Source organism: Xyrauchen texanus, chromosome 13 (genome assembly GCF_025860055.1).
Source record: "Xyrauchen texanus isolate HMW12.3.18 chromosome 13, RBS_HiC_50CHRs, whole genome shotgun sequence".
Lineage (NCBI taxonomy): Eukaryota > Metazoa > Chordata > Actinopteri > Cypriniformes > Catostomidae > Xyrauchen > Xyrauchen texanus.
In genome coordinates, this window is record NC_068288.1 from 14,610,705 (window position 1) to 14,635,881 (window position 25,177).

The 25,177-nt window shown below is 41.4% G+C and overlaps 1 protein-coding gene across 1 annotated transcript; it reads right to left on the reverse strand.

Annotated features, from left to right (window-relative positions):
* Window positions 1-25,090, reverse strand: nomo (nodal modulator). Its single transcript, XM_052140950.1, has 31 exons — window positions 24,920-25,090; window positions 24,552-24,641; window positions 23,590-23,635; window positions 23,342-23,442; window positions 23,141-23,247; window positions 21,229-21,301; window positions 20,875-21,027; window positions 20,623-20,760; window positions 20,413-20,502; window positions 19,383-19,488; window positions 19,079-19,229; window positions 13,409-13,571; window positions 13,193-13,334; window positions 11,394-11,525; window positions 11,016-11,152; window positions 10,820-10,907; window positions 10,674-10,737; window positions 8,700-8,795; window positions 8,359-8,568; window positions 8,108-8,190; window positions 7,502-7,661; window positions 7,066-7,192; window positions 6,821-6,934; window positions 4,575-4,702; window positions 4,273-4,414; window positions 4,088-4,171; window positions 3,879-3,989; window positions 3,685-3,786; window positions 1,715-1,834; window positions 1,522-1,614; window positions 1-1,405 (listed from the first exon to the last, which is right to left on the reverse strand). Exons 1-31 carry the CDS (start codon window positions 25,082-25,084, stop codon window positions 1,274-1,276), a joined length of 3,648 nt encoding a protein of 1,215 aa, XP_051996910.1. The 5' UTR covers window positions 25,085-25,090; the 3' UTR covers window positions 1-1,273.
* Between the last annotated feature and the right edge of the window lie 87 nt (window positions 25,091-25,177).

The window sequence follows — 25,177 nt, forward strand, 5'->3', positions numbered from 1 at the left end:
AGACTCCAGTTGTTTAATCCATGTCTTCTGAAGTGATCCATTCAGAACAGACCAAAATGTGCAGTTGTTACAGAGCAATAACAGACCGCTAGATGGCGCCATTGACCAATCAGAATAGAGTATTCCAGACCGCTGTGTAATAAGTTACAAATACTTTATCCTGTAGGTTTATAACATTGCAATGCATTGTTGCTAGTAAAGAGTAGCATAAGACATCTACAATGCAAAGACAAGGTGTGAATTATCAAGCAGAAGATTTAAAGAATTAATAAATAAAGAGTAAATTCAAACACACTTTATTATCATTGTTCTTTCTGGTAACCATACACATCATCACATGATGACCATTTTTAATGCTATGGAATGAATATGTACTGAACCCATCAAACAGCAGAACAATCTAAAGGAACTGTCAAAAATTAGCTTTTGGTTGTCTTGTGACATTTTAACAAAGCAAACAAAAACATCACTGATTTTTTAAATAAAAATTTGAGGGGGAAAGTTAGAAAACTTAATTCTAGTACATGTTTTGTGATTAAAAAAAGGAACTGGTAACTGATTGGGAGTGGGGGATTAATAAAATCTAGTATTAGGCTAAATAATTATATTTGAGAAAATTGTTAATAAATATTCTACTCATTCAGGACACTATTGAAATCAATTACTTGGGTCATTAATTCTCCCTATCCTAAAGATAACACACACGCACACACATGTAGTCACACTCACACGCAGTCACACACAAACAGTCATACACGTACGCAGTCACGCATGCACACGCGCAGTGTCACACGCGCCCGCAGACACCCACATAGTCACGCACGCACACACACGCAGTCACGCACGCACACACACGCAGTCACGCACGCACACACACGCAGTCACACACACACACGCAGTCACGCACGCACACACACGCAGTCACGCACACACACACGCAGTCACGCACATACAAACTTACATCAGCCAGCCTCCCTGAGCGATTTCTCACTAACATAAATACACCAAACCCACATCATCTCTCGAGTCACGTTCACATATGCCAGGGACTGAAAGCTAAAATGATACCAATCTGTGCCACCAGAACACTATGTAAACTACACCCAGAGTAAATAAACCTCATATTATACCCAAGATGTCCAGAAAATTACGTTGTCTCATGTGAGATTTTTTTTATAATGGGACTCAAATCAAATTGGCTGAAAACCAGAGAGATTTAAGAGATGTGAATGCCGTGGTTGGCTTGGCCTTCATATTAGGTCACTCCGGGCTCTCAAGTGCGTCTCATCTTCGGCCTCTTTGACTGGCGCTTGGCTTCGTCCACAGCGAGTCCATCCCCGCTTGACTGAGCGATGCCTCGAACACCCTGGACCTGACTGACCAGCTGCAGAAGAAGTGGCATGACCTGGGAAAGACAAAAATAATTACATTATCAACATTAAGCCCTAAAAACTGCAGCCGCTGCGATGTCAAGAATCTGTTTGTGGCTTTAAAGTATTCGGACAGGAAACGGAAAGGTACCCGCTCATGATTATACACAGCAAGCAGCAGCAGTAGAGTCAGAGGAAGGGCAATGTAGGATCCCTGGGCAACATCTTGATCTGGCATTTTCCTCTGTGGAAAGCAAAAATAGATATAATACAAACGTAACTTGTGTAACTTTAACTCATCCTCATCAATGGCTTTTTAAATGCAGACAGGCAGGTATTCTTACCTTTGGGTTAAAGGTCAGTGTTATATGTTTGTGGTAACCAGAGGACGTGAATGAAACCTGTGGAAGTTTGAAGTCATACTGGGAGCGAGAGAGTGATGTGTCCAGCATCAACACATAGCTCTGCAAAGGGCAAAAAGATCAAATTCAAAATAAAGACCAACAAAGGCAAACTGCTTGGAAATATTGGCAGGCGCTTCTGAAGTTGCATGTTGTGAGTTGGACTGCACAATCAAACTAAAATTGAGATGGTGACATGACGTGTAATTAACTGCCGTTTCGACTAGGATTGAATTAATCATAATTTCTATATGTATTGGGGAGACCGAGGGCTCAATCTCAGCAAATATAACATTGAGACAATCATCCAATATGAATGTCGGTTGAAACACCCAATCTGATGGTTGACGTGAACATTAACTGAAGCTGATTGTATGCACTGCTGCCACACGATTGGCTGATTAGATAATGGCATGGATGATCGTTGGTGTCAGACGGGCTGGTTTGAGTATTTCTGGGATTGTCACACACAACAGTCTCTAGAATTTACTCAGAATGGTGCCAAAAACTAAAATTGAATTAGCCAAGCCCCTCATTCCAAAACCCCGCCCTCCAGAGAACATTTTGAGGCCAAAACGGAGCAAAAGAGCAGCATTGTTTGTTCCTGTGGCTGTCCAATTCAACAGTGGCACAATAGCGCCCTCAACTGACAAACATCATGAATCACAGCCTCAATGATCCGCTTCAAATACTATGAGAACGAGCACAATGATTGACAGGTGAAAAGCGTCAATGTCTGTGGTATGCAGACACATGTTTGTTTGCCATTTACAAAGTGTACAGCTGTCACACAGACCGCCGAGATATCTCAGGACACTTATTTCTTTAATATCTTTATGGGAGTAGGAACATTTTTTGCATACTTTTCCATGAAAAAGTCTGTCCGACAAAATAAAGGCTTGGTAAAACAATATGCATCAAATGGTTGTATATGACAGAAACAATTAAGCTCTCACAATTAGCCGTTTCGAGAAAAATAAGTAGAACCGGTCATTCTCTACAAAAACGGCACTCTCCGCCGTCATGCTGAAAGTCTCCTCTCGGAAACTATCAAATTTATCTGAGTTTCCAACTCATAATTACGACTTGAGGGGTCGTTCATGTGCATAACATGTGGAAGCAGCATTCATTTTGAGACAAGTTTCTTCTTTTATCCTTGATATCTTGTCAAAATAATCACAATATAATATTAAAAAACAGGAGTCATTTAACGGTGTTTTCCCACCTGGTTCCTGGAGGCACACCAACAGAACAAGCTTTCATTGTCTCAGTCGAACACACCTGATTCAACTCATCAACGTTACATTTATATAGCGCTTTTCTGACACTACACTCAGAGCACTTTACAGTGAACGGGACTCTCCTCAACTAGCACCAGTGTGCACCAGTACACTCGCCACACTCCAGCTACTGGTGGAGAGGAGAGAGTAGAGTGATACATTCAATTCATGGATGGGGATTATAAGGAGGCCATGATTGATAAGAGCCAATGGGGGGAATTTGGCCAGGAAACAGTACACCCCTACCCTTTACGAGAAGTACCTTGGGATTTTTAATGACCACAGATAGCCGGGACCTCGGTTTAACGTCTCATCCGAAGGATGGTGGCTTTTTACAGTAAATTGTTCGTTACAACACTGGGGCGTTTGGAGCCGGCGCACTATGGCTGCGGTCGCACCCGGTGGATGCTGCACACTGGTGGAGGTTGAGGAGATTCCCCTCACTAACACCTCTTCCAGCAGCAACCTACATTTTCCCCAGGAGGTCTGCCGATAAGTACAGTACCCCCAAGACCTGAAATGGATGCATCAGGTCAGGGATACATCCAAAATGTGTACTGTTGGCGTGCCTACAGGAACAGGGTTGGGAAACACCGATTTAACGAAACGGAGAGTTTCTAAGTATGAATCTACCTCTCCATCACGTGGCAGGGGGGCAAAGTGAAAGAACAGGGACTGGCCGAGGGACACACTCTGGAAGGGATTGTCAAGGTTGTCACTCTTGTACAGCTTTACCTTTAGAGAGGGAAGAAGAACAATGACTCAAGTGTTCCACAATTACGAGAAACCCCATTTTAATTGAGTATTGGCACAGTGACTGCACCTACCCAGAGAGTAGGAAGATGGTCAGGAGTTGTGATGATATTGCCACTGAGATCAAACTGATTGATCTGTCTGAAGGCAATGATGTTTAGTCCATCAACGTCAGTGTTGCCCACCTAAAATCACAGACAAACGAATGAACGGAAACTTTTAGAAGAATTAAGGTGAAAAGTAAAATCGGAGATCTTACAGCTACTGTACATACAGCTCTCACCTTGATGGTTTTGTGTGGCGGCAGTGCTCTCTCTATGTGGTCATTTCCTTCCCCTCTCAGTTGAATGTTGTAGTCACACCCAGGCTGACGATGAACACAATGCAAAGTTAAGCCTTGATACATATTGTTTTGTGAACTCTGTCATTCAGATTGTTTGTTTTAAGCGTTGAGTAATAAAGTCTCACCAGCAAGCCTCGAAGTCTGAAGCGGCCCTCCTCGTCAGTGACCGTGTCCTCACTGTACATGTTGCACTCTCCCTGCCCCAATGCCTCCACGGCAACACCCTGCTCTGCATTGCCACCTAGTGACTGCACCGTCCCGTAGCAGCTACTCCACAAAATACAGGGCAGGTTTGACACAAAAATACATTTCTAGCTTCCATTCAAATGTACACATGCATAAATATTATGTAGGTTTACATTTTTACAGAGCATTTTAGTGTCAGTGCTTATACGGTGATGTGCTGCTCAGTATACTGTATGCGGACCTGTATGCGGTTTTGAAGCCAGTGATGGGAATATGGAGAACCTGTCCTTCTTCTACGGTGATCATCTGTGCGGAGGGCTCAAAGCGGAACTCCTTCATCATGGGCTTGAAATAGTACTGGCCAGGACTCTGAGATGTAGGGCAAACATCAAGATTATTTATGAATCTTTGTAAATCTGATCTATTTATCAGATGTCAATTAGAATGTGATGCGGTCTAGAAAAAAAACACTCTTAGGCAGGCATCTCAAGAGAGGTGTGTGTGCTATCCGGGGCATTTATCACATTTACCTAATTTGCCGTTAAATGGTTTTGTTGACTTGCTCATGACTGATGAATATAGTGAGAAAGTTTCCAAGAAAAATCTGATATGATTAAAGACCCCATTATTTAAAAACTGACGTGCTTGTAAACATATGCACTAAACTGTGTGTATACACAGTGATGTGAAAAAGTATTTGCCCCCGCTCTGATTTCTTCTATTTTTGTGTATATTTCATTCTAAACTTACAAATGCAACCAAACGCTTCCGATAACTGGAGATCAGTCTTTCACAATGCTGTGGGGGAATTTTGTCCCATAGAACTGCTTTAGTTCAGCCACAATGGAGGGTATTAGAGCACAAACTGCCCGTTTAAGGTCCTGCCACTGCATTTCAATCGGGTTCAAGTCAGTACTTTGACTAGGCCACTCCAAAAATTTCATTCGGAGGTGGACTTACTCCTATGCTTTGGATCATTGTCTCACTGCATAATTGCGCTTGAGCTTCAATTTATGGACTGATGACCGGACGTTTTCCTTTAGGATTTTCTGGTAGAGGAGACTTCACATTTCCCTTAATTATTGCAAGTCACCCTGAAGCAGCAAAGCATCCCCACACCATCACACGACCACCACCATGCGTGACTGTAGGCTCAGAACACAAGGCTCAAGCATGGCCCCGCTCCCACAGTCTTTCTGATAATGGACAGCTGTATAGGGGCGGCTGTGGGTCAGGTGGTAGAGCGGGTCGGCCACTAATCGCAGGTTTTGGTTCGTGGTTCGAATCCCGGCCCACACGACTCCACATGCCGAAGTGTCCTTGGGCAAGACACTGAACCCCAAGTTGCTCCCAATGGCAGGCTAGCACCTTGCATTGGTGTATGAATGTGTGTGTGAATGGGTGAATGAGTCACAGTGTAAAGTGCTTTGAATACCCTCAAAGGTTAAAAAGGCGCTATATAAGTACAGACCATTTTACCATTTTTTTTTTTACCTTTATGGATGAGACAGAGGCCTGCAGTTCCATGGATGTTGTACCTGGCTTTTTTGTGGCTTCCAGGATGAGTCTTCACTGTGCTCTTGGAGGAATTTTGGAAGGTTGGCCACTTCTGGGAAGGTTCCTTACTGTGCCAAGTCTTCTCCATTTGGAGATAATGGCTCTTACTGTGGTTCTTTGGAGTCTCGGAGCATTTGAAATAGATTTGTAACCCTTCCAAGACAGATGTAAATGGTCTGCACTTATATAGCGCTTTATCCTTAGTGGTATTCAAAGCACTTTACACTGCGACTCATTCACGCACTCAAACACCATAGAGCTGCATGTAAGTCACTAGCCTGCCATTGGAAACAACACGGGGTTCAATGTCTTGCCCAAGGACACTTCGGCATGTGGAGTCATGTTGGCCGCGAATCGAACCACCAACCCTGCGATTAGAGGCCGACCCGCTCTACCACATCTTGGGACAGCCGTCCCAAGATGTCTTTCAATAATCTTTTACCTCCTCATATCTGGAATTTCTTTGGACCTTGGCAAGTATGCAACTGGGCGAGACCTTTTAGCCCACTTCATGCTGCTGAAAAAGTTCTATTTAGGTGTTGATTTGATTGAACAGGGCTGGCAGTAATCAGGTCACACATGGCACATCCAACAGAAGCCAACGCCCCTAAACTTTAGGAGGGGACTGTGTGTGGATGCTGTCATCAGTCCCGGATCATGTCCTGAACCATTCCATGGACACTCCCCTTCCCACACAGAGCCCCGTTTCACCACGAGGAAGGCAGATTCCTCTTTTATTTAGCCGCATTTTTTGCATGCCCTCACTTCAGTTTAAAATACTTGAATATCAATGTTTAGATCCAGCTTTGACACGGAGGATAAATCGAGGGACTCAACTATTACAAAAGAAACATTGATAATGAAACAAAAATAAACAATCCGTCTTTAAGACAGCAGGGCATGGTGACTTTGGGTCTGAGGAGACAGTACCAGGTTGTTGAAGGTAAGGAGGCCTGTGTCCTGAGTGAGTAAGTTTGAGCGGAAGTTGGCCCCACTTAGAGAGAGCAGAACCCCAGAGAGAGAGACACCATCGTCTGACTTGATCTGAGGCAAGAAGAAAAAGAGAGGAACATTTTTTTAATCTGCACAAATGGACATTTTAATAATTGATAAATACATGGCATATATTACGAGTAGACACAATTGTTGCATTCATGTCTTATTTCATGTTTTACCTCAAACGTGACGCCTGCCAAGGCAAATGCCTTGAAGTCTCCTGTCTTTCCCTCCACAGGGGTCAGGACAAAGCCCTCTTTACTGGCACTGACATCATACTGAGAGTCACTATGTAGGGGTCCAACACTAGTAAAAAAAAATATATAAAAAAAAATAAAAAGATTTTCACTTTTGTCTCTACATATTAAAAGAAGATTTCAAGGTTCAATAAAAGTTCAGCTCAAATCAACAGCATGTGTGTCAATGTTGATTCCCACAAAAATGTATTTAGACTCGTAAATATTTTACATTTTTGTGCTTATCAACATTATGCCACAAATGCTGTTGATTGATCTCAACTTGTATTGAACCTGGAATATTCCTTTAACAATAAAAAAATGACACGCATCAGCTTTAAACAAATGAAAGTAAGTGTGATGGTGAAAAGTTAGACACCTGTAGGTTCCGCTAGCATCTGTGAGAACTGCAATGAGAGGCGTTGTGGCCCCACTCTCCTTAATGGAGATTTCCACACCCTCCAGTGTAGGCGACACCTGCCCCTTGAGGAATAGCCCGGCACGGCCAGCAATCTCCACCATTTGACCCGGACAGATCTCTGCCAGAACAAATCATAATGTCAGACTCTAATCCCAGTTCTCTGAGGGAGTTGAGCGAGGCATCTGACCACTTCCCCCTTTTCACCGAAACAGTACTGGTAACTCATACCAGCGCTGGCGCTCGGCCTACACTCGCCCAGGGTATCTGCAAATCTGCCTCAGAACTGACTTGAGAGCCTAACATTTTGTTTAATAGTGAAGTTCTGGTCACCATTCACTCGCATTGTATGGACCTACAGAGCTGAAATATTCTTCTACAAATCTTCATTTGTGTTCTGCAGAAGAAAGAAAGTCACACACATCTGGGATGACATGAGGGTGAATAAATGATGAGAGAATTCTCATTTTTGGGTGAACTGTCCTTTTAAATACCACGTGTAAAACGAGGCCTAGGCTACATAAACGTTTATAAAAAGGATTGTGGAAGTTTGTTTCGCACTCTGACCTCCAGTGATTGTAGCCTCTACTTCAGGAGGGTAAAACAGCAGTTCTTTGGAGGAAGGTGTGACCGTGATCTTCTCTCCAGCCCTGAAAGAGTCAACATAGCCAAGATACACAATTCAAAGCATGTATTCATAACTGGCATCATGAGATAATCTAATCCACTATATTTTTCCACATATCATTCTATCCTTGCATGTTTCCTCATACAAGCAGAAGAGGGAAAAGATGGCAAACATTCTTCAAACCTCTTACCGTGCCCAGTAGGAGAAGTCATAGTGAAAAGGCTCATGGAGGACATCTGGTTTCTCTTCCATGGGTGGGTTCTGCTCCTCTCCTCTTTCTGCTCTTTCCTCCCTCTCTTTCCTACGGGCAGCTATGTCCACTAGCTGCTGTTCCAGTCGCTGCTCCTCAATTGATCGCAGGGGTCCCAGAACCAGGGCAGGCTCACTCTCAATGGAAGATCTACCAAAATTAAAACAAAACCCCCAACCCAGAATTGACCCTCTAAGCTATTGGAAAGCAACCAACAATACTCAAAACAAGGATGATATGGCATTAGGAAACACGTTATAATAAGGTCCCCTCTCACTCACTTGATGGTGACTGTGACATCAAGCATCTTATCAGTGGTGATGAGTCCGGTCATGTGGTGTCTGATCGCAGTCAGGGTTAAGATGCTTGGGGCAGACCTAAAATAAAAAGAATGTCTTTGAGGATGTATATAAAGGGTATATGTGCAACCAACTTCTGCGCATTACTATCAGTACGTTTACAGGCACTTTAAAAGTTGATTTCAGTCGGACTAAAAGTGCAGTATAATTCATCTTTTTAAAATGTCCTATAAGGTGGTCTGGGTAGCTCAGTGGTAAAGACGCTGGCTATCACACCTGGAGTCGCAAGATTGAATCTAGGGAGTGCTGAGTGACTCCAGTCAGGTCTCCCAAACAACCAAACTGCTAAGGTTTGCTAAGGAGAGTAGAGTCACATGGGGTAACCTCCTCGTGGTCGCTATAATGTGGTTCTCGCTCTCAGTGGGGCGTGTGGCGAGTTGGGCGTGGTCGCCTCCACACGTACTAGGTCTCCGCGGTAACGCGCAAAAACAAGCCACGTCATAAGATAATCGGACTGTGGAGGCAACTGAGATTAATCCTCCGCCACCCGGATTGAGGAGTCACTACGCCACTACGAGGACTTGGAGCGCATTGGGAATTGGGGAGAAAAAGTGGAGGGAGGTCAAATATCTTGACAGAATAAAGACGCTTCAGTGAAGTCAAATAACGTCAACACTGCAAACTAATAAGAAACTAACGCCTTTAACTACAAGTGGAGACCTTGTAGTTAGAAACTAAAAACTATAGACACCTAATCGCTCAACTATGTTGGTAATGATGGAAATGCCAACTTGTGGTTTAGTAGTCGCGCAAGATCATATCGTGATTTCTATCTTAATTCAATCAGTCGTTCAGCCTTAATGGAACCCATACAGATGAAATAAGATGCGTTTCGGGTGATCCGATCACATGTGGTCAGTGCTAAATACAAATGTAAACAGATTCTTAAAAATGTTGTGATCGGGTCACAAAAAAATTAAAAATAAATCACACACAGAGGCAGTCAAAAATGCATGTGAACACACTGCATTTGAGATGTAAATGCTAATCCACCCTAAATGCGTCCTGGACAGCAGCGAAGCACCACCCCTCACCTGTCAATCAACCACTGTGCTAAAAAAAAAAAAAAAAAGAGTTTAGTTTAAGTGTGGCTTTAAAAGTAAATAACCATCCGAATGAAACAAAAACACACAAGCACGAGAAATTCACAGATCGTCTTCAGTGTGTCTGATATCAACATCCAATGACACAGATGGCAAGTACACACATCTGAAGCTCAGCTAACACAGGCACTCCACTAAAACAACATTACATTTCAACTGCATCTGGGAGAAAAGGCACACCGGTTTCGTTTGTGCTTTCCTTGTCTTTTCTGCAGTTTACGATCAAGCAGTAACACAATGACAGTGAATGATGTATGTCGTCATGAAATCAGAGACCCTCAAATTTAAGCATTTGAGACGAGTGGTAACACCAGGTGTGAACAGCAATGTGTCTGGTCTGATCACCTGTGAGACACATCTTAATACCAGGTGTAAATGGGGTCTGAGGGTTTCAAAGCGTTTTGGATGATTTTTCCATCCCCGTTTTTGTCACGTTCATAACGCCGGTTGATTTCCCTACAAAACCTGACAAGATGTCAGGAATCTATCTGCAAAGGTTTATGATTATACATACAAATGCTTTTATATAGGTACTTGTAATGCTCGGAGGGCACAAGCAACCTCAAATGTTTGAATGTGTCACACTTGGACAGACAGATGAAATATGTAGCACAACTGCAAAACGTACTGACCATTGTTAGTCTCCAAATGCACAAACTGAAACCCCCCCCAAACAGATCAAAGTGTGCCCAGCTGTGAAACTCAAACTATATCAGTCGCAACTTTGATTTTAAGGCGTTTTAGATGAAGCTTACAGAATATCATAAAAAGCTTGACAATTGTGTGCACATACGTGTTGTAGGTGTAGTAATCTTGTTCAAACTGGTGACAGGACCGTGGAGTCACTTTGTAAACACCTTAATTTAAAAAGAAAGATAAGTCTGTTATCCTTTAGGAACTTTGGGTAACCTAGAAAACTGAAGGAAAGATTGAGCACACCTGGTTTGGACAGACAAAAGCGATTTACTCCTTTGGACAGATTGTAAATGCCAACATTTTCAGGCGTGCTTCCATCTTGGAAAAATTCCTAAAATGGACAAACAATGCATCATCTTTATTTCAGACTAGTAACAGTTGATGTTGAGTTCAACCATCATTGAACATTGACTGTATATGTCATTGTTTTAGGCCTCACCAGAGTAATGGCATGGGACAGCGTGCAGCGTAGCAAATATCCGGTCTGTCTGAACTCCACTCCTTGTATGTCTGAGTCCACTACATCAACCTCCACTGACTTGTGTTTCCAGCACCACTCGTCCTGGGTGATGGCCACTGTGGTAATAATGAGAGGATCAGAAACTTCCCCAAGTCAGCAGTAGGAGAAATCTGCAGCTGGTTTATAACATCTAGTGTTCTGCAAAATCATCTATTATACTTCACAAAAGTTGTCTAGAGTACATTTTGGCAGATAAATGCAGAGAATCAATGCTGATAAAGCACATGCAATTCAATAATCTACAATAATCATCTCTATTGTTCATTAAAATGCATCAAAAATGTTATTCTCTCTTACCTTTGTACTTGCCAGGTAGTACACTACTGAAAGTGAAGCTGAGGGTTTCACCGCTGGCAGACAGCTGGAGGTTCTGCCTCTCTCCCTGTCTGCTGACAGGCTGAAGGGTGATGGTCAGATCTCCACACACCGCTGAGAGGATAATTAAAGGGATAATTCACTCAATTAAAATTATCATCATTTACTCTCCCTCATGTCATCTCAGATGTGTATGACTTTTGTTTCCTCTACAGAACTCAAATGAAGATTTTTAGAAGAATATTTCAGCTCAGTAGGTCCCCACAATGCAAGTGAATGGTGATCTGAACTTTGAAGGTACAAAAAGTACATAAAAGTAATCCTAGCGATTTAATCCATAACTTCAGAAGCATTATTTTGAGAATTTATAATAAAAAGCAATAAAATGTTGCTTTGTTTCCCCCACACCTATCATATCAATTCAGAAAACATGGATTAAACCACTGGAGTCTTATGGATTACTTTTATGCTGCCTTTGAGATTTTGGAGCTTCAAAGTTCTGGTCACCATTCACTTGCATTGTATGAAGCTACAGAGCTGAAATATTCTTCTAAAAATCTTAATTTGTGTTCTGCAGAAGAAAGAAAGACATACGCATCTGGGATGGCATGAGAGTGAGTAAATGATGAGAGAATTTTCATTTTTGGGTGAACTGTCTCTTTAAATAATTCAGACCAAAAGAGGAAACATTTATCCGTACATCCCAGCACACTCTTGCGGGGTCATTGACAAATAAGCTTATCCGAGGTGATAAAAACAAGAGATATTTTAAAAATCTAGCTTAAAACACGTGTGCCAAAATGTTATCGTGTCCATGCTGTTTTCTACAAAACAATTAATGACTACAACAATGTAATCTGGTGTAACTCAAGTAAACAGGAATTAAAATCCTTTCCTTGCATCTTGAATACATGTGTGTGCATAACTTAATCATGATAAAAAAAAAAAAGAAAAAAAAGCTTTCAAACATATTTATACAAGGTAAAATATATATTTTTTTATACTAATATCAAGAATATTTGAGTCAAGAATATCAAGTTCTCTCATGGTTGCCTCATATTGCCTAAAGAAAATGTTTCTTTTCATTAAAATCTCAAAATACAGATTTTTTTTTATTTTCTCCCCAATTTGGAACAGCCAATTCCCAGTGCGCTCCAAGTCCTCGTGGTGGCGTAGTGACTCGCCTCAGTCCGGGTGGTGGAGGACGAATCTCAGTTGCCTCCGTGTCTGAGACCGTCAATCCATGCATTTTATCACGTGACTGGTTGAGCGCGTTACCGTGGAGACGTAGCGCATGTGGAGGCTTCATGCATTTCTCCGCAGCATCCACGCACAACTCACCACATGCCCCACCGAGAGCGAGAACCACATTATAGCGACCACGAGGAGGTTACCCCATGTGACTCTACCCTCCCTAGCAACCGGCCCAATTTGGTTGCTAAGGAGACCTGGCTGGAGTCAGTCAGCACGACCTGAATTCAAACTCACGACTCCAGGTGTGATAGTCAGCGTCAATACTCGCTGAGATACACAGATCCTCTAAAATATTGATATTTAAAAGATATGACAAAATTAACGGCACATGACATTTTATTTTAACTTAAAGCCCAAGAAATAAAAATAACAAAAAGGCTTTGAATTTAGTAAATGAAAACATGTTCATGGTAGAATATATGTATTCAAGTAATTGTTTAATTACATTTTTATTGTTAATCTGAATCATGAGCATGTCATTGAACCTGATAAAGTAATTTCACAGCGAAGACAAAAACATTTCTTACCAAGACAGGAAACAAAGCCCGTTACAGATGCGATGAACTGAGTAAAGAGAAGGTCAGTGATGGGACGATCCACCAGTGAGATATTGAGAGTATGTGGCTGTAAAGCAAGCCCAGCCTTCACTTCAGCTTCAGGGAGGGTCACCTGCCATACAGATCTAAATCAATATGTGACTAAGTTAAAAGTGATGTCATGTTACGAAAGAACCTCATCAGTACCTGCACGCTGTATTCTCCTGGTTTAACTTGGAAGCAGAATGCTCCATGATTGTCGCTTTCGATGGTCTGGACAGCATGGGCAGATAGCATAACCTTGTAGCGCCCAAGCTGCTTAACACCCTCAGGAAGACGGGTGACTAAGATGTGCCCACACACACTAAACCTGAGAATAACGAAGTAGTGCACACATAAACAACAAAGTGATTTTGCAGTTCACCCAGATCCTCTTAAACTAGAGAGCAGCAAACTCATGTCCCTGATCTTCCTCTGAACACTGTTTTCTGCTCTTGGCTGGAGCTGCTTTTTGTAAACAATTATTGAATCCAAACTAGGGATTATTGGCGATTGATTAGTGTTACAATTGTAATCAGTTAAGATGAAATTAATCAGACAGAGACTTTGAGAATGAAGAACACATAGAACACCGCACACTAAAGGGGTCATGACATGCCTTTTTTGAATGATTTTAATACATTCCTTGAGATTCACTTATAATATTAGGACATCCATAGAAGATGCAGTTGTGGGTGGATGAGGGTAACGACTTACAAGGGGCTGCAGATTCATTAAGGACGGCTGAGATGTGGTGGGATCATCCAGACACAAACTTGCACTGCAGCAGCAGGTCAGACAAGAAGGAATTGGCAGAGGAAGCTGAGAAAGGGAGTTTCCGGCTATGGTTTAGAAGGACAAAAACTGGGGGGTTCAGAAATAGGAAACTGAAGAATAGGGAACCTGGGTGATATGTGGTAAGGGCTTGTGTGAGGCAGTATGCCACACGGAACCGGTGGCACTGAGTTACCAAGAGATACGGTGCCAGTAGGGCACAGAGTACGCATCTCGGTGCCAGGTGACCAACGGGCTGGCGCGTATGGTCGTGTTGAGGTATGACATACAGAACGGTGGTTGTAAGTAATTAGTGAAGGATGGATGCCTGGATGGTAAGGCAAGGATGAGAGGAGTTGGAGGGGATCCGGTGTCCAGCTGTGGGGGCCGCTGCCCCACCACCAGAGAGACATTCGGCTGATGACCCCGCAGCTGGGCTGAAGGCACTGGTGAGGTGCTGAAGGCAATAATACCCAGCAGGGGGGCCTGGGTAGCACAGTGGTAAAGATGCTAGCTACCACCCCTGGAGTTCACTAGTTTGAAACCCATGGCATGCTGGGATTCATGCACTTTTCAAATCAAATCACTTTATTGTCACACTATCAATTGTACACAAGTGCAACAGTAGGTGAAATTCTTGTGTGCAGTTCCGAGCAACATAGCAGTCATGACAGTGACGAGACATATACCAATTACAATAAACAACATACTTACACAACACAATTTACAAATCAGATGTACACATACTTACACAACAATAACAATTATATACAATGTACAGTAGACAATACACACAATATACAATACACAATATACAATAAGTAAGTAGTATATGAAATATATATATTATACATACACTTCACAACGGCCTCAGTGTGGACGGACCATGTGAGTTCTTCAGTGATGTGGACACCGAGGAACTTGAAACTGCTGACTCTCTCTACCGCTGCTCCTTAATAGTGATGGGGCTGTGTTCTCCGTCTTTCCTCCTGAAGTCCACTACAAGCTCCTTGGTCTTACTGACGTTGAGGGAGAGGTTGTGCTCCTGACACCAGCGTAGGCTCTTTCATCTCTGTAGGCTCTTTCATCATCGTCAGTGATCAGACCTACCACCGTCATATCGTCAGCAAACTTAATGATGGCATTGGAGCTATGTGTTGCCACACAGTCATGTGTGTATAGGGAATACAGTAGGGGGCTGAGAACACAGCCCTGCGGGGTGCCAGTGTTGAGGGTCAGTGATGAGGAGGTGTTGCTGCCCATTCTAACCACCTGACGTCTGCCTGACAGGAAGTCCAGGATCCAGCTGCACAGCGAGCTGTTTAAGCCCAGAGCCCGGAGTTTCATATCAAGCTTGGAGGGCACTATGGTGTTGAATGCTGAGCTGTAGTCTACAAACAGCATTCTCACATATGTGTTCCTTTTTTCCAGATGGGAGAGAGCAGTGTGTAGTGTAGATGCAATGGCATCATCAGTGGAGCGGTTGTTGCGGTAGGCAAACTGCAATGGGTCCAAAGAGGGGGGCAGAACAGAGCAGATGTAATCTCTGATTAACCTCTCAAAGCATTTGCTGATGATGGGGGTCAGAGCAACAGGACGCCAGTCATTTAAAGGGGTCATGACATGGGTTTTTTTATTGTATTATTATGTTCCCTTAGGTGCAATTATAGTATTAATATATTTTTTTTAAGAAAAACTTTTAAAATCTAGTGATTTATGACCTTTTCCCACCCTGTTTCTCATCCTCTGATTCAAACAGTCTGTTTTGGGGGCGTTTTCCATTTAAGACTTCAGTGTTAACGCCCACTGTTATGATTGGCTAACGTCAGTGCCTATGTATCAATTATTGACGCTCCCAGCCAGAACAATATGCAAGTAAACTAAGTAAAAACACTGTGATTATTCATAATGAATGAAACTGCGCTTTAAAAAGTAGTTTAAAGTTTAAAATAGATTACTTACAGTTTAGCGTCGTCGTTGTTCCCAGAATAGTCGGCACGGACTTATCTTTGAGCAACAGTTTTCTGGCAAAGCCAGCATCATATTGAGATTTGTTCTCAAAACAGTCATCCTTAAAATGTACAGAACAAACGCTTAAGTTAACACTGCCGTGACTGGGACGTCCGCAAAAAATAAACTGCATCCATTTTTCCCTGACGTCTGGATCTTTCGGCAGCTTATTCAGAGGTTTTGTTTGACCACAGCCAGGAACAGCACATCTGTGTGGCATCGTAATTTTCCTGTGCACAAGTAGTCTCTGTCAGAGCTCGCTGTCCATCGACTGAACACTTGTGAGGCGCACGGCGATACTGAAATGAGCGTAGTTGTCTTGCGCTTAAAGCGTAGTTATCTTGTGCTGGAGGCGGTCATATGCAAACGCTGGTACGTCACTTCTAACCGTCACGTCACTTCTAACCATGAATCCAGAACGAGCTGTATTTTGAGCTTGATTAAATAAATGATTAGTTTAGAATGGGGAGGACGTCTTAAAATATTAAACTTGCAGGACATTTTAATGATACAAAGACCTCTTATATACCAAAAGATCAAGGCAAATTTGGTTTCTCATGTCATGACCCCTTTAAGCAAGTGATTGTGGCTTGCTTCGGTACAGGCACAATGGTTGATGTTTTGAAGCATGTGGGGACTACAGACAGGGAGAGGGACAGATTGAAAATGTCCGTAAAAACACCTGCCAGTTGATTCGCGCACGCTCTGATGACGCGCCCCGGAATGCCGTCTGGACCCGCAGCTTTACGGATGTTCACCCGTCGGAAGGATCGGGTTACATCCACAACAGAGACGGAGAGTGAATCAATCTCTGTAGCGTCAGCCGCGAGTGCTCTCTCCGTGAGGGCGGTGGTGTTGTCCTCGAAACAAGCATAAATGTATTAAGTTCGTCCGGGAGAGATGCAGCGGTGTTCACGGCGGAGTCTTTATTTTTTCAGATCTCTCCAGAGATGCGCAATCTTCGTTTCGTCAGACCAGAGAATTTTGTTTCTCATGGTCTACGAGTCCTTCAGGTGCCTTTTGGCAAACTCCAGATGGGCTGTCATGTGCCTTTTACTGAGGAGTGTCTTCTGTCTGGCCACTCTACCATACAGGCCTGATTGGTGGAGTGCTGCAGAGATGGTTGTTCTTCTGGAAGGTTCTCCTCTCTCCACAGAGAAACGCTGGAGCTCTGTCAGAGTGACCATCGGGTTCTTGGTCACCTCCCTGACTAAGGCCCTTCTCCCCCAATCGCTCAGTTTGGCTGCTCTAGGAAGAGTCCTAGTGGTTCCAAACTTCTTCCATTTATGGATGATGGAGGCCACTGTGCTCATTGGGACCTTCAATGCTGCAGAAATGTTTCTGTACCCTTCCCCAGATCTGTGCATCGACACAATCCTGTCTTGGAGTTCTACAGACACTTCCTTGGACTGCATGGCTTGGTTTGTGCTCTGACATGCACTGTTAACTGTGAGACCTTATATAGACAGGTGTGTGCCTTTCCAAATCATGTCCAATCAACTGAATTGACCACAGGTGGACTCCAATCAAGTGTAGAAACATCAAGGATGATCAGTGGAAACAGGAAGCACCGGAGCTCAATATTGAGTGTCATGGCAATGGGTGTGAATACTTATGTACATGGTTTTTTATTTTTAATAAATTAGCAAAGATTTCAAACAAACTTCTTTCATGTTGTCATTATGGGGTATTGTTTGTAGAATTTTGAGGAAAATAATTAATTTAATCAATTTTGGAATAAGGCTGTAACATAACATGTGGAAGAAGTGAAGCGCTGTGAATACTCTCCAGATGCACTGTACACTTGCTAAACAGCAGAGAGTTTATGATGATATCAAATAATCCTATAAATTAACATTTATTTCAAAAAAGCAATCTTGAATAAAAATAAAATGGTATTGAGTTATACTGTAAGTGAGCAAGTACAACATGCAAAGGCTTCCTTTTCGAGGGTGCGTACAACATATTTACGGGTGTAGCTATTTGCACAAATTTTCTTAGTAAATCACCTGAATTATGCCCACGACACGCAATTTAATTGAATACACAAGCTAATTACTACCTGTTATAAAAAATAAATAAAAAAAACACGTAAAAAAACAGAAAAAAAGTTTATCCGGGCCTTAAAGCATGTGCTGATTTTCATATTTTGAGAATTGTTGATTTCATCACAGTGTCAGGTTTTATCGTGGTATTACATTACAAAACAGGTTGAATGTTAAACAAACTTATTGTTGTTCTTAAAGACAAGTTTAATCACATTTTAAACACCAAATTTGTGTTTTAACTTGGAAAAAAACCTTGAAAATCTAAGAAACTACATATCTAAGTAACTAAATCAGTTAAAGCCAAAGTGTGTAATTAATGCACCACGACCTAAAAAAAAAATTATAATTTCGACATATAAGAGGTAACTGTGCAGATGGGGTAACTTTACACCACGTCTTTTAAATGTGGCGTAATAAACATGACAACGTCATGTGTAATGCATGTTATATGCACAAAAATATTCAAAATAGTCCTGATGGGTCCCCTTTGGTGTTCAGGAATAGTTGATCACACTGGGCCTGTCTAGCTCGATCTCCCTCTCGGTTTACGATATGAACTGAACGACAGTGGGCGGGGTCAATGGCACGATGACACGTTGTGGGGCGTGTAAATACAACTGATCAATGTCTCGTGATGTCACAAACAGTTTTCAAAATGAGACAGCACAGTTACCTCTTATATGTCGAAGTATCAAGGAAAATTTTATTTTCCAATTCATGACCCCTTTAATGCAGAAAGAGTGGAATCTTTATGTTCCATAAACAATACAAACTGCCATACAAAATAAATACATTGTAAACAGCCTAAATGTATTAAAATACAGTGGACGGTAAATGTATAAAAAAAGCCAATATTTGTATTTCTGAAGTGTATTTATATAAAATACAATTAAAAAGTAGGCTGTGTGCTCATGGTGATCTGTGACTTTTACATGCATATTGCGGCATTCATGTTTACAGTTTCTTTACACATTTCTGAAAACTGACATCCCTTATCAATACTCACCCAGCAGTGATGATGTCCGGCAGCTGAGGGGTGCTGGGAGCAATCTTCACTGTAACTGGCTCAAAGAACATCAGCTCTTTCTGTGTGTTGATTGTATAGGTGCCTGTGGTCATATTCTCCAACCGGAAAGAACCATCTTCTTTAGTTTCCACTGTGAAAGACACACGAGAGAAAAACATGTGAATGCAAATCAAGTCACAATGTTAATTTAGCAGATATTTTGTGCTGTTGTGTACTTGGGATATACCCCTGCATGATGATGTTAATTTATTGCCTTGACTTGCAGGTGTATTTTCACGGTTACCTTTAATTTGGTTGTTTAGCGTAACTACAGCATCTGCAACACCCTCTCCATTGGGGCTATTCAGAACTCTGCCCATCACTGAGAATCCCATGACCCGAAATATTGGCTGAAAAAAAGGAACAGATGGTCTATATAACTATAAATATAATGAAAATATAATTTTCATTGGTGTATAACTGACTAAGAGCTGTTGCAGAACAGATTAGGCGGAGATAAAACATCAGGCACGAAGAGACACTGATTCATATATGAAGGCATTCTCTCTCTTCTGGCCACATGAAAACCATGTTAAAATTACAATGCTACAACAGTAACCAATCCATGTTTTATGTGATGTCTTAAAGGGACAGTTCACCCAAAAATGAAGATTCTCTCATCGTTTATTCACCTTCATGCCATTCCAGATGTGTGAGAGTTTCTTTCTTCTGCAGAACACAAATTAAGATTTATAGAAGAATATTTCAGCTCTGTAGGTCCATACAATGCAAGTGAATGGTGACCAGAACTTTGAAGCTCCAAACATCTCATAAAAGGTAGCAAAAAATAATCAATAAGACTCCAGTGGTTTAATCCATGTCTTCTGAAGGGATATGATATGTGTGGGTGAGAAACATCAATATTCACGTTGTTTCTTACTACAAATCTCATAAAGCCCTCTTCTCTCCAAAGAGTTCATGCATATCACCACCACCTTCTGGGCAGGGAGAAGCATTTCTAGCAAAAAAGGACAAAATATTGATGTTTCTCACCCACACCTATCATATCACTTCAGAAAACATGGATTACTTTTATGCTACATTTATATGCTTTTTGTACCTTCAAAGTTTTGGCCACCATTCACTTGCATTGTATGGACCTACAGAGCTGAAATATTCTTCTAAAAATCTTCATTTGTGTTCTACAGAGAAAACAAAATTCATACACATCTGGGATGGCATGAGTGTGAGTAAATGATGAGAGAATTTTCAATTTGGGTGAACTGTCCCTTTAATCCCTGTCTCCAAACACGAAAAAGAATTAGGAAACTCACCTCCAACATTAAACTGTTGTGTTCTACTTTGAAATCCATGCGAGAAGGAGTAACATCAAAAGTGATCCTCTCGCCTCTGTAGTATGGGATCTGCAATTTCAGATGAACCAAGACTGACAGTAGTATATATAACTTACCAAATCATATGAGAGTTGGTGACAATCATGCAAAGAAAGAAAAAAACTTCTCAAAAGTCTGAAAAGTTCTTACCACAGTGTATTCCCCACTGGGAAGGCAAGGAAAGGAGAAAGTGCCATCATTTTGAGATTGAACACTGCACAAATACACAAGGGAGGGCTCGCCAGACAAAGCCCCGTTCACAGGAGCAAAACTGCAGCCATTGATATCCTGGATCAAGAACAAATCATCTGGATCAACTCAGATCCCTAATAGCAAATTCATTTTGTGTCGATGGAATGTGTCGAAATCATCTTAGACTCGGAATCTACTCAAATTCTTTACCGCTTCAGTTATGCTAGCAGAGTAGAGGAGGAAATTGACTCCTCTCATTGGTTCGCCATCACTCTGCACCTCCCCAGAGACATCATAGCCTTTTACCACAAGAGGAGCTGCGGCGGGGGCATTTTCATTTGTCACAACAACAGTGGTTGAGCTCTGCGAGGGGACAAAAAGTCTAATAGTCTAAAAGAACACACAAATCTGCACATAACTTTAACAAATGTATAAATGTAATGAATAAGCAAACAAAAATGCAGTCCTACAAACAGGTTTCTTCAGGTGTTGAATCATGTTGATTCATTCATCACTGAGAACTTTGTTTTGTCAACAAGTCAGTTTCTACTCTAGTAGACGTACCTGCTCCATTGTCCATGAGGTGTGAGAGGATGTGATGTCATAACTTCCAGGAAGCACCTTGCTAAAGGTATACCTGTAAAAACAGCAAAATAGTTCAATTATAATCTGGAAGGACAGCAGGAAAAACGGCATAACATATAAGCAAGTAAGAATTGTTATCTTTAATGTATCTTTTCATGTGCATATTTTACTACATGCAATCCAAAAAAAAATAAAAAATATTGCTGAGTTGAGCGTATCATTTTATTTTATTTCCTTAAAAAGAACTGAATGCATTAACTAGCAAAGATATGACTCGCAATGAAACTTTTAGACAATAACATATCTATAAGTTGGAAATCAAGTGTGCAAATGACGAATGTTGAGTTAGATTAATGTAAAAACCACATTAAATCTGACCTGGCTGTTCGCACAGATGGCACATTGGAAGAAATCAGATAAGTATCCGATTTATATCCACATATGAAAGTGGCCCAGATCGTATTTGAAAATTAGATTAAATGCACTTGTGTCTGTTCACATGGCCATCCAATTAAAGCCAAGCGTACCCTACAGGACTTGCCGTAGGCACTCTGCGACTCAGTCTTGTATTTGTCATGCAGGTGCACACAATACAGGACTGCAGCATCTCAACTACACGACCATTTGTCCCCAACTGAGGCCTTTTATACTTTTTAATGTGGTACAACTATGCGTATTTTAACATGCACCCCTGCCTTTCCACTTTTATCACGATTTATGCATGCATTATTTACAATAATCATTGCATCAATCTCAAACCTCTGGTGAGCAGGAAACACCTCAACAACAACAACATCATTTCTGTAATTCATGGCATCTGCTCATATTATCGCTTCATGCATTGCATGCCACATGTTTACTATAGCTTCTTCCATCAGCAGTGAGGGATTCACATGTGATAAATGTAAGGAATTAGTTAGGCCGACAGAGATATTTAATGAGTTAGAGACACAGATCCAAATGCTAGTGGAGGTCAGTGAAAAGAAAAGCTGGTAGATACGGTTTCAGATGCAGGTAGTACAGTGAGCAACACACACACTTTGGTTCCAGCTGTAGAGCCCCTGTAGCAGGGCGTTTGGGTGATGTCTCAGTGGAATACTTGCTCAGCAAAGCGACAACACTCTCCCATTCCTGTTAGGGTTTCCAATCAATTCTCCCCACTCAGTGATGCTCCCACTGAGAATCATTTTGAAAGAGCCTTAACAATCATTGACTCTACTGTAAGGAAAGTGGAAATAGAGACTCCAGCCACTATTGTTAACTGCATTTCCGATGCTGGAGCATCTGACAGTGCTGGCTAATGCCAAACATAGATTTTCTGGCTTCGCCAGTTGGAGATCACCAAAGATAATGTTAAGAGGTATGTGAACTTTCAAAAACAATGTCAGACACTGTAATATGCTCTAGCCCCCTCATTGCTCATCGTTGTAACGAGGCTTATAGTAGTGTAACTGAACGGCTGGATGTCTGGGTAGTGTCCGGAGAATAAAATAGGATTTAAAGTAGGGAGATGCAGCCCTTCTCTTGTGCTCTCTCTCTGTTTCATTGGTTTTGGCTCATGACCGTCTCTCACTCACTGGGACAGTGAGCACACCTGATGACAAGACAGCTCAATTTCAGGCTGTTTTGAAAAATGTCGTAGCATCTAGGATTAGTTTAGCATGTCGCAGGAAGTGTGCACACTACAAGACCGTTTGTCTTCAGATCCAAAAATTCATGTCACCGACTCCAAACATCAAAGTAGATGAGCTTGAGTCATGTCGTTTCCACTAGACCTAACAGATCTGTGTCACATGTTGGTGTGAAAAAAAATCTGATTTGGGCCACATTCCGCTGCGGTGTGAACATAGCCAAGGCAGCAACTTATGAAATTAAATCAAGGTTTACTCACTGGCCACCAGCTTGTGTGAAGACACTCTGAAGAACATCATCTTCGCCTGCTTTTCTCAAACTAACTTCAATCCCTGCAGGGCCCAACAAATGCCCCTTACTCAAGACCTGAATCAGGGAGGAAAATTAGCACACATTTTTTTTACCATTACAAGAGCTGAGCTTCAAAGTTATGTATATAAAATTGTACATTTCAACTTACACTTCCCAGGACTGAAAACCCAGTAAAGAAGAAGTTGATGTCTTGTTCTTTAGTGCAGATATCAGTAATTCCATCCACATGTAGGTCAACCGTTGTTGGATCTGTATACAGATAATGTGTAAACAAAAACACGCAAAAAAAAAAATCAAATGGGTGCATTTTACTCAGCCCAAGATGATGAAGAAAATAAATGTACATAAAAGATGTTGTTTTATCTCATTCACCACTTGTGTGGACTCATTCCTTACCAAAGCTCCATCCTGAAGGTGGTTCTATCTTTAGAACAAAATCACCCTGGAAAAGTTGGTCAAAAAAGACTATATATTAAATTATGCAAATATTAGATGCAAAAAACAGTACCAATGCATTTAAAGACAACTAATGGTGCAATTCACTTCAGAATGATTGTATTAAAAGGAATGTTTTCTTTGAAAAAGATAAAAATGTGTGTTCCAGTGAGACACTTACAATGGAAGTCAATGGGGCCAATTATTGGAGGGTTTAAAGACTTCTTTTAAACTTGTGTATTGTTTGAACTGTGCAGTTGTTCAAATAATAATTTTAGGATTTCATCACTGCAATTAAGTTGTAAAATTGGCTAAAAGTGGTTTATAACACTTAAATCACGTTTACACACAAATTGTTTGTTTGTGTCTATACTTTTGAAATGGTGAGTATTTTAACATTTACAAATTAAAGCCCATTCACTTCCATTGTAAGTGTATAACAGTAACCCAGGTAAAACCTCCCATACATTTCGTTCTTCATTTCATTACAATAGAGTAAAATACTTCTGAGCTTGTGAGAACAAACGTCCAAGGAAGACTTTAGCGCAGCATAATTTTATGCAAATATAATGCAGAATTTATCCTGGCTAACCTGGACATGTTATTCTTTTGGTTAAAGACATTTTGTCACCCATCCATGTGACTGTTGCAGTGGAAATCAGCTCTCTGATGGTGTGAATTAAGGTGAAGCTGCTGGTCCCACAGCCCTATAATGATAGCTGTTCCGGTTTAAAATAGAGGAGCATATCAAAGATGAATTATGCCTAAATTCACACCATTAGGAAGGGGATTTCAAGAGCAATTTGAGGGTGCAATGATTATATATGATGACGAGTTAATCTCCACAGGGTAATCTTAATCACCTGGATGAGTAACAGAAAAACCCTTCCCGACAGCCCATTCACACTATTGAGATACAGTACCTTGTCATAGAGTGGGATCATAAAGTAACCATTGATTGGAGCACAGTCAGTCTGGTATTTCAGTGAGCCCTGTTTAGTGTACAACTTTATCTGTAAACAGAGGAAATGTCTGTGATACTGAACCAGGACACATATAATGACAAAGCATTTTTATAACATATAAATGCTCACATACATGGCAAAATCAATACCATTCTTTCTGCCCGAATCAAGCTAGCTATCATTGTACATGATGATTGATGATGATGAAAACAGAATAAATAAACAACATATTTTAAGACAAAAAGTAGACCTCAGTTGGGTTAGATAGACAGCATGTAGCCAGTTAGCCAGCTAGTCATTTAAACGACAAATCTCGTCTTTTTTACCTCAATGAGAGAGTAATTAATGTCCACATCTGACTTGACGAACCCTCCGCAGGCAACCAAAATATCATCAGTACAATTCACAAATGTTAAACACAGAAAAGTAAGGATAAGAATAGCTAATTCCCTGACTCCGTCCATCGTGCAGATGTACAGTAGAGTGCGCATGCTCAGACCAGCTCAGCCAATCTTCTCCTTCTTCTTCTTCTAGAGTTTTATGGCAGATTGAACGCCATTCGTCGCATTACCGCCACCAACAGG

What these genes read in the sequence shown, in the direction of transcription:
- nomo (XM_052140950.1), bottom strand. Translation starts at nt 25,084, where the DNA reads ATGCGCACTCTACTGTACATCTGCACGATGGACGGAGTCAGGGAATTA. An exon ending in CCTCATGGACAATGGAGCAG is followed by an intron (nt 21,028 to 21,228) that starts GTACGTCTACTA and finishes GTCCCCTCGCAG; the next exon opens with AGCTCAACCACTGTTGTTGT. An exon ending in CACTGACCTTTAACCCAAAG is followed by an intron (nt 1,615 to 1,714) that starts GTAAGAATACCT and finishes TGCTTTCCACAG; the next exon opens with AGGAAAATGCCAGATCAAGA.